Source organism: Pseudorasbora parva, chromosome 21 (genome assembly GCF_024679245.1).
Source record: "Pseudorasbora parva isolate DD20220531a chromosome 21, ASM2467924v1, whole genome shotgun sequence".
NCBI lineage: Eukaryota > Metazoa > Chordata > Actinopteri > Cypriniformes > Gobionidae > Pseudorasbora > Pseudorasbora parva.
The window spans coordinates 4,027,992-4,045,594 of NC_090192.1; the positions used below are offsets into that span (position 1 = coordinate 4,027,992).

The 17,603-nt window shown below is 36.6% G+C and overlaps 1 protein-coding gene across 1 annotated transcript in view; it reads left to right on the plus strand.

Annotated features, from left to right (window-relative positions):
• The first annotated feature begins 18 nt into the window (after positions 1–18).
• The window catches only part of mms19 (MMS19 homolog, cytosolic iron-sulfur assembly component), a 48,075-nt gene continuing 30,490 nt past the window's right edge, over positions 19–17,603 (plus strand). The window contains exons 1-12 of the mRNA XM_067429270.1: positions 19–148; positions 1,753–1,801; positions 4,755–4,855; positions 4,960–5,045; positions 5,129–5,203; positions 6,080–6,149; positions 7,471–7,599; positions 8,061–8,122; positions 8,865–8,951; positions 9,104–9,178; positions 10,446–10,523; positions 15,934–16,072. Of these exons, the coding sequence (XP_067285371.1) occupies positions 61–148; positions 1,753–1,801; positions 4,755–4,855; positions 4,960–5,045; positions 5,129–5,203; positions 6,080–6,149; positions 7,471–7,599; positions 8,061–8,122; positions 8,865–8,951; positions 9,104–9,178; positions 10,446–10,523; positions 15,934–16,072 (1,039 nt within the window). The 5' untranslated portion in view covers positions 19–60. The remainder of the gene's footprint in view (positions 149–1,752; positions 1,802–4,754; positions 4,856–4,959; positions 5,046–5,128; positions 5,204–6,079; positions 6,150–7,470; positions 7,600–8,060; positions 8,123–8,864; positions 8,952–9,103; positions 9,179–10,445; positions 10,524–15,933; positions 16,073–17,603) is intronic.

Genomic DNA, 17,603 nt, shown 5'->3' on the forward strand with positions numbered 1-17,603 from the left:
CGGCTTGGCTGTTGTGCGCATGCGCGGGTGAGTTTGAAGCTGTGCTGGCTGCTGTTCAGGATGGCCGCGGATAACAGTGTGCTGCTGGGTTTAGTGGAAGAATTCGTGTCAGGACAGGTTGATAGCAAGGCTACAGAAACCGCTACAGGTAACTCATGCATTGGTCTCTCTCGTCTTTGCTCTTTCTTGCCACTTTAAGCGCTGACCCTTATTAATTAAAGCTGTACACGGACGCCGCGTGTGTGTGATGCTGTGTATGAATGTCTTGAGCTAACCGCCACATCCTGTATCGTACAGACACACACGCATTGTGGCTGCTGACAGCGACTGAACACAAATATCAAACCTTGGTTAAATTTCCACGGTGTTTTTGATTGATAATACACCCAAACCAGGAGTTGCCATGGCTTTGTTATTCTTTATTCAGGGCTTGTTTGCTTGCTTTGCTAGGTCTGCTAGCAGAGCCTTCTGTGTGAACCTGACAGTTCACTGTATTTATTTATTTATTTACATTATCTCTATAAAGACTACACTTTCATATATGATACGTGAATTCATAAGGCTTCTAAATATTCAATACGATCAAAACTTATGTCATCTTGTTGACAGTTTATACTTTCTAAGCAAAGTAAATGGCATTTTAGTATAATAGTAAACAAATCTTTTTGCTGTGAAAATCTTTAATGATTTTTAGGTTACACTTTATTTTAAGGTGGCATTGTCCTAGTGTAATTATATATTTAATTTCTGAGCAGTATTAATTAACAACATGTACTTTAGGGATTGGTTCGTGATTAGTTGCATGTAAGTATGCATCATTTACTGTTATTACTTTGGTAAGTACATCAAAATAAGGTGGTACCGATTTTTATAAGCTAAACATAAAAATAACTTTGATATTGTTAGTAATATTTCAAGTTGAACACTAGACTATAGCGTTTATTTGATTATCCATACATACTTCTAAATAGAAATCATTCCAGTGTCAAATATAATGATTGAAAAACATGTATTTGTTCATCGCTTAATCATCTTTGTTTTGCAGTGCATTATGTTTTAAAACTACAGAGGTTTGATCATACAACTAATTTTTTTAATACATATTATTAGGAGGTAGAGAATGATAACTGATATTTTATGCATTTTATGCAAGAAATCTGTTATAAAGAGCTCACTGATTTATAAAACAATTTCATCATATTTTTTGTCCATATGAATATCAGAATATGCACGAAATTGCATATTTTTGCTCAGTTTGGGTGAATAAAATTGAGCTGTTTTAATTTTTTTCTCCTCGAGTGTGAGCTTCATATTCTCAATAGTATGAGCCACAAAATCTTAACCTATCGAATATGAGAGAGAACTTATTTTAAAAAAAGAAAAAGAAAAGTTTGCATATATTTTAAGGATTCAATCAACTTTTTTTCCATTTAAAAACTGTTCTTTCATATGTCAGAGTTAATCATGAATTCAGGGCATCAGTGGTTCATGTAGATTGTCTACAAACCGAAAGGTTGGTGGTTCGATCCCCGGTTCCACCGGACCAAGTGTTGAGGAGTCCATGAGCAAGACACCAAACCCCAGCTGCTCCCGACGAGCTGGATGGCGCCTTATATGGCTGACATCGCCGTTGGTGTATGAATGGGTGAATGTGAGGCAAAAATGTAAAGCGCTTTGGATGACCATGGGGTCTGCTGAAAGCGCTTTTTAAATGCAGTCCATTTACAATTTACCATTCATGTTTCTTTAAAGGTGTCAAGACTGGACAATTCACAGTTCTCCAGCTGGTCGAAGCATTGGGGTAAAGTGAACTTTGTACATTTAGAGAGCTGAGTTTGCAGTCACCCTCCTCCTGCCTTTCTCTAATATTCAAATTGTAATGAAAGTACAACTGCAGTAATATTAACAATAATTTTAGCGCTGATTTAAAGGGATAGTTCACCCAAAAAGTAAATTACTGTCATTTATTACTCACCCTCGTGTCGTTCAAACTCCATTAGACCTTTGTTAATCTTCAGAACTCAAATGAAGATATTTTTGATGAAATCTGAAAGCTTTCTGACCCCTCCTTAGACAGTTTTTTAATTATCTCTTTCAAAGCTCAGAAAGGTAGGGAGGAAAGACATCGATAAAAATAGTCAATGTGACTCCAGTGGTTCAATCTTAATGTTATGAAGCGACGAAAATACTTTTTGTGCGCCAAACAAACAAAAATAATGACAATTTATTCTAGTCTGTGTCAGTCTCTTATGCTGTTGCCGTAGTGTAAACAGTGCAACACTTTCTAGTTCTACTGCACAACGATAAGTGCGCATAGGTCATGCTGCTCACGTGAACAGGATCGGCCAATGGTAAGTAGAGTTTAGATTCTCTGCCCGAGCCCGAACCGACTCGCGGGCCGGGTCAGGCCGAGATTTCCCGGCACTATCCTCGGGTCAGGAAGGGCTGCGCCCTTGATCAAGTGTTTGTTTTTTTAATCATTAGCCTACTTTACTAGTCTAATTGGGTGGGCAGAAAGCTATGCTATAATCAGAAATTATATAACTAAGAAACAAGTGTGTAGGCTACAAACTTGCACAAGTCAGGATTAGTGTAAAAATGCGCCTTAAACTCACAGCTCGAGCAGTGATGGAGCGCAGCGTCTGAACAGAAGTGCTCTGTGTCAAGAGCTGCTCGCGTGAACACTGCACTTTGCTTAATTAAATATCTTTGAATCGTTTCATTTTAAAGTGGACATTTCAAGCTTTCTATCCCACAAATCATTTCTAACCCACTCCTCAAAATCATTTCTAACCCACTCGCATCTTTTCACTTATCATAATCAGATGAAATGTAAAAATAATATTATAATATTTAAACATAAATATGAAGGAAAAAACACATTGTTTAATGGCTACAACAAACTAAGTAACAGATAAATGTCTGAGCTGGATTTGAGCAAACATCAGTTTACCGGTGAGCGGTTCATTAGCGCGCCTGCGGATTATTGAGCGGAGTCAAGTCAGCTTTATTTATATGGCGCTTTTACAATGACGATTGTTTCAAAGCTGCTTCAAAGTGTTAAACAGGAAAATATTGCAACAAAATTTGATTCGGCTGTACAGTCGCTGTGGAGAAAACAGCGATGTTATCAACTCATTTAAGTTTATCAATGTTAGTTTTAACATGAGTCTGACCAGTCCGCTTCGCTGCGCTTTGCTCATTACAGGCTCGTTCTCGTCAGAACACCCACGTATTGCAAAATGGTCGGGTTTAGCTCGGGCTCATAAATAGTTAACGTTTCGGGCCGGGCCGGGCCGGGCTCGGACACAACGTGCACAGGCTCGGGTTGAGTCGGGCTTGATTTTTTTGAGCCCGATCTAACCTCTAATGGTAAGCCAGCGTTCTGGAAGCGCTGCACTGTATGTACTACATCAACAGCATAGAAGACTGACACAAGCTAGAAGAAATTGTTGAATAAAGTCGTTAATTTTGTGTGTGTTTTTGCGCACAAATTATTTTCGTCGCTTCATAACATTGAGTCTGAACCACTGGAGTCTCATGGACTATTTTAACTCTAGCCGCGTTTCCATTACTCTTCAGATTGCTCAAATTGACGTTGCAAAGAAAAAATACAGCCGATGGAAACGTGTCAATTTCGCAAAACTTTTTTGCGATACATGGGAGTTTTTATGCCCACATGATGTGGTTTTTCAGGCAATTTGAAAAAGGAAATTTTAGCAAAACTCCAATGGAAACCGTTTTTCCGCATTTACAGGTCACCTGGCGTACTTAAAAGACAATCATTCTTTATTGGAAATATTTGATATGATAGAAAAATTTAATCAAATTAGAAAATGAATTCTAATCAGTATGCATGCTATGCCTGACTGTTAAAATCCACGGAAGTGTTTGCATGAAAGACATATAGGGGTTATTTGAGGAACTGTGGAAAATTACAGGAGTGCAGAAGCTGGCCTTGGAAGGGGTATATAATGAACTTGATTGTTTTGTCTGCAGACTTCCAGGATGTCTCAGTATGACCGTTGCCTCTTCTTTTGCAAAAGAATAATCCATTTTATTAAAATTTACGAAGATTTGAATTTACGAAGAAAAAACAACTCATTTCATTAGTTGATTCGAAAATTTGCCGCAATATCAGAAGACGAGACAGAGTTCTGTATTAAACGTATAAAAGACTATAGAATTACAGCAATACTAGATCCTAAATGGGAAAGAAATGCCATAAATTATCATAAAGATCTTGAAGCAGATATGAGAGAAAAACGCCCACAAACACCTCATACGTGGACGCTCCCGAGTATAAGGGGCTTTCCTTGCCATTATTGTTTGGATAAAAGTGCGGTGCGGTGGGTGGGATATACATAAACCTAACAACATATGTGGCATATTTTTTTACTGAATTATTGGGAGAGGAAAAAAATCTGTTTTAGTCACATAACGTCGGTTAATGGAAAATGTTGTCATTCCTCAATAGTTACGCAAGTCTGTAATGGAAACACAGCTAATGTCTTTCCTACCTTTCTGGGTCTTGAAGTTCTTGGATTTCATCAAAAAATATGAATTTGTCTTCTGAAGATGAACAAAGGTCTTGAGGAGTTTTAGGTTGAGGATTTTACATTTTTGGGTGAGCTAACCCTTTAAGGGCTGCATGTATGTCTAATATTTTAGTTGTAGATTTAGACTACGGTGGTGATTTTGTGACAGCTGAAAAATTCATTGTGCACCTTATTAATTTCATATCCTCCATTCAGGTTGAGTCTGACCAGCTCTCAGCCCCAGACACGTGGCCGAGGAGTTCAGCTCCTGTCTCAAGTCCTGCAGGAATGCTACAGCTGCCTATCTGAGAGAGAGGGTAAGATCTCTGTCCTTTTGAATTAATCCTGCCAGTGCTGCATTGATAATCTATTATAAAGGTCTAAATGACGTTTGACTGTGACGCACATGTTTTGTTTGCAGTTGAGGTCCTGCTAGCTTTCTATGAAAACAGACTGAAGGATCACTATGTGATCACACCGCATGTTCTTCAGGGACTCAAAGCTTTGGTAAGTCGGATGAAACAACTGAGCATGTTATTAATGATCAGTTATAATCACCTTAATATTTCAAATGTTTTGGTTCTTTTCAGACGAAATGCTCAGTTCTGCCTCCAGGTTCAGCTGTGTCCATTTTGAGATCCATCTTTCAGGATGTTCATGTTCAGGTGAATATTTTATTATGAATAAATACACTTAGATGTCACGACTCGACAGTAAAGATGTGCCTAGTCAGCCAGTAGTTCAGATTTTCAATGTTCGTGCCATAAAAATTATATATTTACACTATTCTAAAAATATTGGGATCAGTAAGATTTTTTTATTGGTACTTTATTCAGCAAGGATGCATTATATTGATTAAAAGTGCCAGTAAAGACGTTTATAATGTTAAAAAAAAGATTTTTCAACTTTCTATTAATCAAACAATCCTATAAGAAGTATCACAGTTTCCACAAAAATATGAAGCAGCACAACTGGTTTCAACATTGATAATAATCAGAAATGTTTCTTGAGCAGCAACTCATTAAATTACATTTACGAGTTATAATATGGTATATAATACTGAGAATATTTCACTCTATTAAAGTTATTACTGTATTTTTGATCAATTAAATGCAGCTTTGGTGAGCAGAAGAAACTTCTTTTTTTTAAATCTCCCCAAACTTTTTAAATATTTGTGTACAATATTTTTATGTATTTTATTTGTCATATCATATATTATACGTTTTCTATTTAAACATTGTTCTTAGTAAGAAAAAAGTCCTGAAAACTCAATTAAATCTTTAAATTCTTATACAGCCCTGAAAACAATGCTAAACAAAATATTACTGATTTATCCTTTAATGTCTATTGTAACATCATTCTTGAAATGTTATTAAATGTTAATGTAATGCTACATTATTACATTACATTATTGAGAACTTTTGGCCAGTTGACATCCTTATTGCCCTTATGTCACAAGTATCTATTCTAGACAGAAATCGTTTTTAAAGACAGAAAGTGACCAACAGCAATTATGGTTTTGTTTTTCTCACTTGCAACAGTCCTTGATGCTGGCGGAGCGATCATGTGTTTACAACATCCTCATCAGCCTAATGGAGTCCAGAGAGGAAGGTAAGGAACGCAATCGGCAATCTTTCTTTCTCACCCTTTATATTAATGCCTTTATAATTGTTGTATTTATAAGAGCTGGAACAGCACCGGTGTAAAATATCTGAACAGTGCTCAAATATCTCTTGAAGTGTTGTCAAAAATATCGATATTTCGATATGTATCGATACTGGAATATCTGAAACGGTACGATTCTCAGTTTTTACAGTATCGATACCAGCTGCGCTCTCCTCTCCGACCGAAAGCGAGTTGACACACACCGGCATATTCTCACTCAGCCCGTTTAACCTCTGAGCACGGCGAACGCGCGTTCTGCTGGACTTTTCCTCATGACAGTGTGTTAGTGTTAGTGTGTGATCGGTCTGAATTTCGCGCGGGATTGCACATAAATTAATTCTACTAATCCCCGCAGATTTCGTGCTCACATCTGAAGCGCACACACATAGCCTACCGTAATAAAGCCGCCTCTGACATGATACAAGTGCAAACATTTGCTTCTTTTTCCAGCTTATTATTGGTCAAATACACTCACAGAATTATCAGTGCACATCTGGAAGAGTATTAACGTAAACACAGTCGCAAACAGTTCAGGAAGAAATGAAGAACGAGTAACAGGAACAGTGTTAAGGATACATGCGTCCGTTAGTCATTTGTTATTCAAACTACAAAAAGACAAACGATCACACTCTTGACTGATCAACTTGTGTAACTTTATTAATTTCATCTGTACGCTATTTAATTTTTTTACAAAGAACATTATTCAATATTGTTTTAAATGTAATTACTATGCATTTTTTATTCAGTTTCTTATCTGAATGTTAGACCTACCTGAAAAAATACAGCAGTCTATTTAATTTGTATCTTCTATTCTACTGCATTTATTTGTGCTATTGTTTGTAATCTGTTTATTTGTTCTTATTTTATTACTGTTTACTCGTCTTTTTAAATTCAATTTACCATTGGAAATCAAGCTTTCTTGTGCTGTGTGTAAGCTATTGCAACACAATTACCCCATCGTAAAAAATACATTGAGATAGCAAAAATTTGTGAAATAATTTTAATAGTAATTGATCAATTGATCAATAATTGTTCAAATCAAAACGATGCCCAACCCTAAGGAACATGCTGGCCACGTGAATTTTTTGTAAAAAATAACAATGAATAATAACAAGTTCTGTTGTCATAATAAGCATCTTATCTTTTTTTTTTTTTTTTTTTTTTTTTTTTTTTACTGTGGTATCGATTTAGTATCGATATTTTAGTCTGGTATCTTATCGAAGTCATAATTTTGGTATCGTGACAACACTAATCTCTTGTTCCACAGAGCTCAAAGGATTGGGTGCAGACTTTACATTTGGATTTGTGCAGTCAGTAGATGGAGAACGAGATCCACGTAACCTCCTGCTAGCGTTCCAGGTGGCCAGGAATATCATTCACAGGGGATACGATCTCGGTTAGTGGAGAACCAAGCTGCAGATATAATGAATACAATTAATGTATAGTAAAAAGTTAGTATAATCTATTGAAGTATTAAAAAAATATGGTAACACTTTACAGTAAGGTCTCATTTGTTAATTTTAGTTAATGTATTAACTAACATGAGCTAACAATGAGCAAATCATTTGTTACAGTATTTATACATGTTAATGTTACTTAATAAAAATCCAGCTGTTCATTGTTTGTTCATGTTAATTCACAGTGCATTATCTAATATTAACAAATACAACGTGATTTTAAAAACCTATTAGTAAATGCTGATATTAGCATTATCCATATGTATTTATTATTAATGCATTTCCTATATATATTGTTATATTTTAATGCTATTTGGTGTAAAAAAAAAAAAGTCTGTTTATTTGACAATTCACTACAGGAAGTTGTTTGGTCAATGATTTAAGTGTCTTTTCTTTTCAGGTAAATTTGTAGAGGAACTCTTTGAAGTGACGTCCTGTTATTTCCCCATAGACTTTAGCCCTGTAAGTACTTTTATCTAACTCTGTAAATAAAGTCAAAGGTTTGGGTTGGTACGGTTCTTTAATGTTTTGAAAGAAGTCTCTTATGTTCACCAAAACAGCAGTAAAAAATTTAATTTTTACTAATGTTTTCTATGTGAAAATGTTAAAATGTAAATTATTCCTTTGATAAAAGCTGAATTTTCAGCATCATTACTCCAGTCTTCAGTGTCACATGATCCTTCACAAATCATTCTGATATGGTGATTTGATGCTCAAGAAACATTTATGATTATTATCAGCATTGAACACATTTGTACTGCTTTATATTTTTGTTGAGACTGTGATTCATTCAGGATTCTTTGATTTAATAAAAAGTTAATTTATTAGAAAGAGAATCGTTTGTAACATTAGCAATGTCTTTACTGTCACTTCTGATTAATTGAATGCATCTTTGTGGAATAAAAGTATTCATTTATTTCATAAGAATCGTACTGACACCCTGTAAACACTAGAGCTGCACGATTCTGGATTAATTAAGAATCATGATTTTGTTTTTTGTTTGTTCACGATTATCCCACAATTCAAAGGTTTGAAACACATATAACTATCATTTAGGAATAAGATCACGTTGGCATTTGAATCGAAATCTCAATCTTTTAACTTAATCGTGCAGCTCTAGTACATACTATCCAATGTACAAACTCTTTGAGACTTGACTGGTCAATAACTGGATTTCTATTTTTGTTCCTCTGTCTGTTCTCAGCCACCCAATGATCCTCATGGGATCACACAGGAAGACCTTATTCTTTCTCTACGGGCTGTTCTTACTGGGACATCTCGGTTTGCTGAGGTAGGGCCTAAACCTAATTCAGACATAAACTCAATAAGCCTTTGTTTTGCCATTATACTCAGTGGCTTTGTGTATCAATAGACTCGGAAATTATGCAAATTGTTTAATGAATGGAACGTGTGTGTATTGTTTTGTATCCTTTCCTCTGACAGTTTTTGTTACCATTGATCATTGAGAAGCTGGACTCAGATGTTCAGAGTGCCAAAGTGGACTCCCTGCAGACACTGGTACAGCTGCAATGCACTTACTCGATTACAGTTCTTCACAGTTAATTCTGCTTTAGGATTGAGACTTTAGATTGGTCAATGTGGTTGTTGTACTCGTGATGTGTTTTTTTGTTGTTGTTGTTTTTAAGTAATAACCACAATTTGTCTTCCTTTTTTTATTTTTAACAGTAAAGCTCTGTTGTGCAGCACTTTGTTGGATTTTTTTGATTAAAATATTAATTAAATTAATGTTTATACGTTTATTTGATTGCCAGAAAAATTAAATACACAATACAAAATTAAGATTTAAATAAAAAAACTATTGTTGTTTTTATGAATTGAATTATTTAGACATGCTTCTTGATTGTTAAAATGTAATTTAACTTTACAATTGAATCCAGAAAACGTAAAAAATAAAACGTATACAAATAAAATAAAAAACACACCAAAAAAATAATTTTGAGATAAAAATGGTTCCAAACATGTATTTTCTTTTTAAAATATTTTTTTCTTAAATTGTATTTGCCTCATGATTTTAATTAATTAGACATTCTTTTTATTTAAAACATTTTTATTTAACCATTAAAATAGTCCAAAAATTTAATGAAAATATAAAACAGAATTTGGGAAAACGTTTAATGGATTTTCATCCTAATTTGAATAACTTTCAGATTTTTTTTAAATCCATGATTTTTTTTATATCAAGAGCAAAAAGATTGGGGTGTCATTTAGGGTTAGTTGGACATAATTATGCACGATTAATAGTAATTTCTATAGTAACTACATGTAACAAGGACACTGTAAATTGCCTTATTTTGCTATTTGTGTTTATCATTATTCTTTCCCTGGTGCAGACCAGGTCTGTGACCCACCATTTGAGAACCACTGTTATAGATTTTCCCTTAACATTCATGCATTTGACGGATGCTTTTATCTGAAGTAACGTGTTTTATTCAAGCTATACATTTGAATCAGTTTATGCACTGCCTGGGGATTGAACCCATGACTGGCATTGCTATCACAATGCTTTACTGTTGCTCTGGCTAAAAATATCTTCTAATATACAATAAAAAAAATAAAAATAATTACACTTTATTTTGATAGTCCAAATTAGACATGTGACTAACTGTCATATTAGTGAGACTGTTAAGTTAGGGTTAGGGCTAGTAAAATAAGACATGTACTTGCAAAGTTACTATGTCTAAAGAGGACTATCAAAATAAAGTGTTACATATAAAACATGTCTTACTGTGCTATAAATAAACTGTAAACTTTTCATCTGTTCTAGGCTGCCTGCGGTCTGACATATAGCCATAAAGAGCTGGCAGAATTCCTTCCGGGCCTTTGGAGCGCGATACGGAGGGAGGTAAGAGACAACGGCATAAAACAATGGACACAGGAACTCACAGGTGCTTTTCTCATATTAGTTTGCTCTGCACAACACTTTTCCCACCACTTTATGCCAAGATTTGAAGTTTCAAATGACTTGAGTGTAAGGCCGAAGCATCCAGAAAACTCGTTCTAGGTCAAGGGCCGGTTTGGACAAGGGTCAAATGACCCAATTCAGATCTTTTTTTAATCAGATCTGTGCTATGTATGATGAGCAGGAAAAAGCACATGATTCTGATATTCTCAGATTGGTTTTAGGCCTCATACATACAGTGGGTATGGAAAGTATTCAGACCCCCTTACATTTTTCTCTCGGTAATATTGTAGCCTAGCCTGAAACTGTTCGGACCAATGAAATCATCAGGGCGGGCTTTAGAAGATGACGGACGGATGATAAACAGTAATGTAATCATCCACGTCATCAAAGGGGCTTGGACTTGGATTATATTTGTTCGAATCCTAAACGGAGAGCTTGTTTGTATTTGCATTCACCATCACAATTTCTCTCAGAAATGATGATCATGTTGGGTAAGTACTCTGTGTGTCATTAAATTATTTTACAACACCGGCAAAGATCGTGTATTCCAGCCTGATTTCAGCGCGCGTGCAGACAGGGTTGCCAAGTTTTTTACAACAAAACGCGCCAACTACTAGCCCTAATAGCTTCTCGGGGGGTTCTCCGGGGGAAAATGGCGTTTGGGGGGTAAAATGTGTGTTATTTTGGCAAGGTTGCCTGCTGAAATTCGCACTCATGGGTCTATATATCACATAATAGTCGCTTCAACCCGCAGACATAGAAAATAACCCGCGGAAAAAACGCGGACTTGGCAACACAGTGCAGTTGAACTCTGTTGATATTTGACAATGCGTCGCTTCGTTGCTCTGATTGGTTAGGTCTATCCAATTGAGGTCTTTCTTGGTTCGGTTGAAACGCCCCATAATCACAGCCCAATGGAGCAGTTTCAGACTCATATTCTGACTAGAATTGAGTATGACCACGTCAGGCTAATTGTAGCCATTTGCTAAAATCATTTAAATTATTTTTTTTTCTCATTAATGTACACACACCACCTCATATTGACAAAAAAACTGAATTGTTGACATTTATGCAGATTTATTAAAAAAGAAAACCTGAAATATCACATGGTCCTAAGTATTCAGACCCTTTGCTCAGTATTTAGTAGAAGCACCCTTTTGATCTCATACAGCCATGAGTCTTTTGGGGAAAGATGCAACACGTTTTTCACTCCTGAATTTGGGGATCCTCTGCCATTCCTCCTTCAGATCCTCTCCAGTTCTGTCAGGTTGGTGGACAGCCATTTTCAGGTCTCTCCAGAGATGCTCAATTGGGTTTAAGTCAGGGCTCTGGCTGGGCCATTCAAGAACAGTCACAGATTTGTTGTGAAGCCACTCTGTCGTTATTTTAGCTGTGTGCTTAGGGTCATTGTGTTGTTGGAAGGTGAACCTTCAGCCCAGTCTGATGTCTTAAGCACTCTGGAGAATGTTTTCGTCCAGGATATTCCTGTACTTGGCCGCTTTTATCTTTCCCTCGATTGCAACCAGTCGTCCTGTACATGCAGCTGAAAAACACCCCCACAGCATGATGCTGTTGGGACTCTATTGGACAGGTGATGAGCAGTGCCTGGTTTTCTCAACACATACCGCTTAGAATTAAGGCCAAAAAGTTCAATCTTGGTCTCATCGGAGCAGAGAATCTTATTTCTCACCATCTTGGAGTCCTTCAGGTGTTTTTCTTTTTTTTAGAAAACTCCATGTGGGCTTTTATGTGCCTTGCACTGAGGAGAGGCTTCCTTCGGGCCACTCTGCCATAAAGCCCCGACTGGTGGAGGGCTGCAGTGATGGGCGACTTTCTACAACTTTCTCCCATCTCCCGACTGCATCTCTGGAACTCAGACACAGTGATCTTTGTGTTCTTCTTTACCTCTCTCACCAAGGCTCGTCTCTCCTAAAAGCTCATTTTGGCTGAACGGCCAGAAGGGTTCTGGTCGTCCCAAACGTCTTCCATTTGAGGATGGAGGCCACTGTGCTCTTAGGAACCTTAAGTGCAACAGAAAAGTTTTTGTAACCATGGCCAGATCTGTGAGCTCTCCAGGCAGTTCCGTTGACCTCATGATTCTCATTTGCTCTGATATGCTCTGTGAGCTGTAAGGTCTTATATAGACAGGTGTGTGGCTTTCCTAATCAAGTCCAATCCGTATAATCAAACACAGCTGAACTCAAATGAAGGTGTAGAGGCATCTCAAGGATGATCAGAAGAAATGGACAGCACCTGAGTTAAATATATGAGTGTCACAGCAAAGGGTCTGAATACTTAGGACCATGTGATATTTCAGGTTTTCTTTTTTCATAAATCTGCTAAAATGTCAACAATTATGTGTTTTCTGTCAATATGGGGTGCTGTGTTTACATTAATAAAAAAAAAAAAAAACTTAAATGATGTTAACAAATGGCTGCAATATAACAGTGAAAAATTGAAGGGGGTCTGAGTACTTTACGTACCCACTGTATGTGCAAATAAATCTTATATGAATATTTGCATCTACCTTGTAAGTGGACATGTTAGATATTTCCCTGTCATTGCGAGTTGTACATCACTGAAATGAAAAAGTGACGCTGGCAAATGACGTCAATTCAGGTGAACTCTAACTACAATCACATGACTTTTCAATGGTGCAATGGAAGATGAGGCTCAACCTAATGTTTTGCTGACCTTTAAAGAGACGATGGGGGAAACAAAACTTGTATTATCATTTTGACAAGTGAGGTGCTATAAGTATTACAGTGACAGCTCTATACAAGCACAACTTGAGAAAAATAATGATCTCTTTCTCCTCTTCCTCATCTGTGTCCCCCTTAACACCTTTTCTGCAGCTAATAAACTCCGGAATCTGCTTTATGCTGCTTTTATTGGGACAAAACTAAAGGAACCACGTGTAATTTCTCTTTAGAATACATACGGCGGGTAAAATAAGTATTGAACGTCGTCATTTTTCTCAGTAAATATTTTTCTAAAGGTGCTGTTGACATAAAATGTTCACCAGATGTTGGTAACAAGCCATGCAATCCACACATGCAAAGAAATCAAACCACAGATGTCCATAAATTAGATGACACAAGGGAAAAAGTATTGAACGCGCTTACTGAAATGTATTTAATACTTTGTACAAAAGCCTTTTTTGGTAATGAAAGCTTCAAGACGCCTCCTGTATGGAGAAACTAGGTGTTATTTTTGGCCCATTCTTCCACATAAACAGTCTTCAAATCTTGAAGGTCCCATGGGCCTCTTCTATGAGCTCTGATCTTTAGTTCTTTCCTTAGATTTTCAGTTGTTTTGAAGTCAGGTGATTGGCCGGGCCATTCTAGCAGCTTTATTTTCTTTCTCTGAAAAAACAATTGAGTTTAATTTGGCTGTGTGTTAGGGATCATTTTCTTGCTGAAATGTCCACTCTTGTTTCATCTTCATCATCCCGGTAGATGGCAGCAGGTTTTTATCAAGAATTTCGCTGTACATTTTTCCATTCATCCTTCCTTAAATCATATGAAGTTTTTCAGTACCATATGCTGAAAAATAGCCCCACCTCCAAACTTCACTCTTGGTATGATGTTCTTTGGGTGATGTGCACTGCAATTATTTTACTGAAATTAAGAAAATGTGAGGATACTAGCATTTCTGCAGTACCAACTCCCGAGTATATTCGGTACCTGCAGCTGTTCAGTCGCTTTTGTGTTTATCTACTCGCAGAGCTCCAGACTGTAGCCGAATATAAAGTGTCTATGAATATTAAACAAAATACTATTTCAATATTACTCCTGCATGTTCTGCGTCTCTGTGAAGGATGCACAGATGCGCGATTTCATATGCAGCTCTCACACACACACACACACACACACACACACACACACACACACACACACACACACAGGCTATGTCACAGTCACTTTAATATCTTACTTCTTTTGTGAAAACACGATATTGTTAAATCATGAACACAGACACTCAATGGTCTTTACGGCAACCCGTCAAATGTTTTGGTATAATTTAAAGGAATTGACAGAAATATATCAGACTTCTGTTGTGCAGTAGATTTAGCTATGTCTCTATCTAATAATAATAGGCTACTACTGATAATAAAAATAATTATGCTTAGCTTATTTTTCACTTGATCTTTTTTATAAACAATGTTTACTTTTAACCAGCATGTAGCCTTTAAATGCTTGTATTATTTACTTATAATGATTATCATCATAAATAATAAACTCATTAAATTTGATTCTAATTATTTTTAAATAGTTAAATAAATAAAATAAAAACATTTAACTGTGGTACCGAAATTGGTACGGAGAACTGTAAAATTTGTAATGGTATTGGTACCGACTACTGGAATTTTGGCACCGTGACATCCCTACTTATTACCAACATCTGGTGAAAATTTCATATCAATAGCATAAATATATTTACTTCAACAACTTATTTTACCCGCTGTATAGTCCACATACATGATGAATATGATGATTTGTATTTATTTTTAGACTATCAAGCACTAATGAGAGAGAACGTCTGATTGCTCTTGGTTGGATACATAGAAAACCCAACATTAGAACAAAGTTTGACCCAAATCTCTACAGAGTTTGCTCAAAAATTGGCAGCTCAATTTATTTACAGGCCAAACAAAGAGATTTTGAAACAATTCACTTTCACCAGTAACATTTTCCTTGTGTTTGTCCATGACTCAGACAAACATAAAAAATTAACTTGGTTTCTTTGTCTCAGTTGTGTCAACCACAGCTCTAGTTACTGTTTAAAAAGCTTGAATGTCCAAGTGCTGAATACTGAGAGTAATTAAATAAAGCTGCTTCCACTTAAGAAGTGAGTTATTACTTGCAAATACAATACATCAAAGAGCTTCTCTATCTTGCTGTTGCTAAAAATAGCTGTTACAGATACATACCTTTTTTGTGTCCCACTTCAGTCAAATCATGGATATAAGCACTTTGGGACACTGTATTTTGTAGGAATGTTCAAATTAGGGTTTTTTTTTGGATGTAAAAAATTATAAATAAATATAATAATAAATGTATTAAAATTATGAATTCAAATATAAATAAATAATTTAATTTAATGTTATTTCCCTTCAGTAATAGTGTTCACTTAAATGATAGTAAGAATTTCCCAGATAATATTTAATATATTTTCTTTTCTATTTCAGATAAAAATATAATTTTTCACAGGATAAGTGGGTCTTTATACATAAAAGCATATTGCTGACTATAATTTTAGGGAGGAGGTCATTATGTCTGTGGCATAAACAGTTTGAAAACTTTGCTGTGTAGTATATTTGATCTTTGAGTTTATTTCCTGTGTGTAGGTGTTCCAGACGGCCAGTGAGCGGGTGGAGTCAGCCGGTCTGTCGGCTCTCAGTGCGCTGACGTCCTGTCTGTCTCGTTCTGTGCTCGATTCAGACTCAGAGGACTCCCTGCAGGTGTTTCTAAACCTCGTCCTCAAAGGTATCAATGGTGGATTCAAACAAGGATGTTATCTTAGTAGTACATGGATTTAATGCAAGAATTATGCATAAAGGGTAAAAATAGCAAATCATACAAAATTATGGATGAACACATCTTGCCATGATTATTCATAATTAAAGAGGCCATATTATGCCTTTTTTTGTTACACGGTTCTGTGAAATACTTTATTCCGATTGGTCAATTGCAGCGGATTCCAGCAGTGCTGCCAACGGCTCCCATAACCTTAAAGGACAACTCCGGCGAATTTTTAAGTTTATCTTGATCGTTATACCTTTGTGAGTACAGTCTATAGAAAAAAAAAAACGAACCGAATTGGTGCTTGCAACATGGAGTTATTACAGTTAACGCCCAGAGCCCCACCTCAGCTAAAGCGGCAGCTATGGGGGCATAAACGTAAAGGGTGTCTTTGTGCCTCTTAACAGACACAAAATGCAATTAAAATGTCTGTCCAACATGAACAGGGCCCTCACATGACAATGAGATGCATTTAGCCACTTAGCCATTGTTTAAATTTAACGTTACCCATTTTAGACGGCTAGCTGTAGTCTCACACTGAAGTCTTGTGGGGAAAAAAGGCAAATAGTCCAGTTGGGAGGAGTATCGTGTGTGTGAAGAGTGATCTCATTGCTCTGCTCGTCGGTTCTCAGTATCGAACTTGTCCGAAAGAAATGGTTTTCGGTTCTGTACTGCTGATATGAGAACCGCTGTACGTTCAGTGACACGTGCATGCTCAGTATCAGCTGCTCGTGAGTTCATAAGTTCTCTCAGCAAAACATGACTCAGTAAACGGTTGGAGTTACAACATATAATTCAAGATATTAGTTTATTTCTATTCGGAGGGACTGTCACTCATGTCAGAAAGTGAGTAACTAAAGTAACTTGTGAGATCAGCGTTGATTTGAGACGCGAACCGTTTAGAACAATTCAGTACGATTTGGTGAACTGGTTCGCCCGGTTCACTAAAAAGAACCGGATAAAAAGAACGATTCGTTTGTGAACCGGACATCATAGAGTGATGATCCAATCGGGCTCACAAGTGAGAAGAAATGGTTCACGTTTGTGCCTTTCCGAATTGTGGCAACAGAATGGAAAATTTGCAGCAAACACTTTGACAAGGATGACTAACTTACAGACACAACACAGCAGGCCGATTAAAGAAAAATGCCATTCCATGGTCGAAGACAGGTGCAACCACTGTGGAGGCAATGTAAGCTTTATTTATCCTTCCATTTGGGCACACACGGCTTGAGGAAAGATGTGCAGAAATAAAATAATCATGCTTTACACACACAACACTCTTCCCAACTGGACTATTAGTCAATACATTTAGCCGTCTAAAACACTATTTAGGTGAATTTAAACAATGGCTAAGTGGCTAAACGCATATCGTTGTCATGTAAGGGCCCTGTTCATGTTGGACAGACATTTTAATTGCATTTTGTGTCTGTTAAGAGGCACAAAGACACCCTTTACGTTTATGCCCCCATAGCTGCCGTTTTAGCTGAGGTGG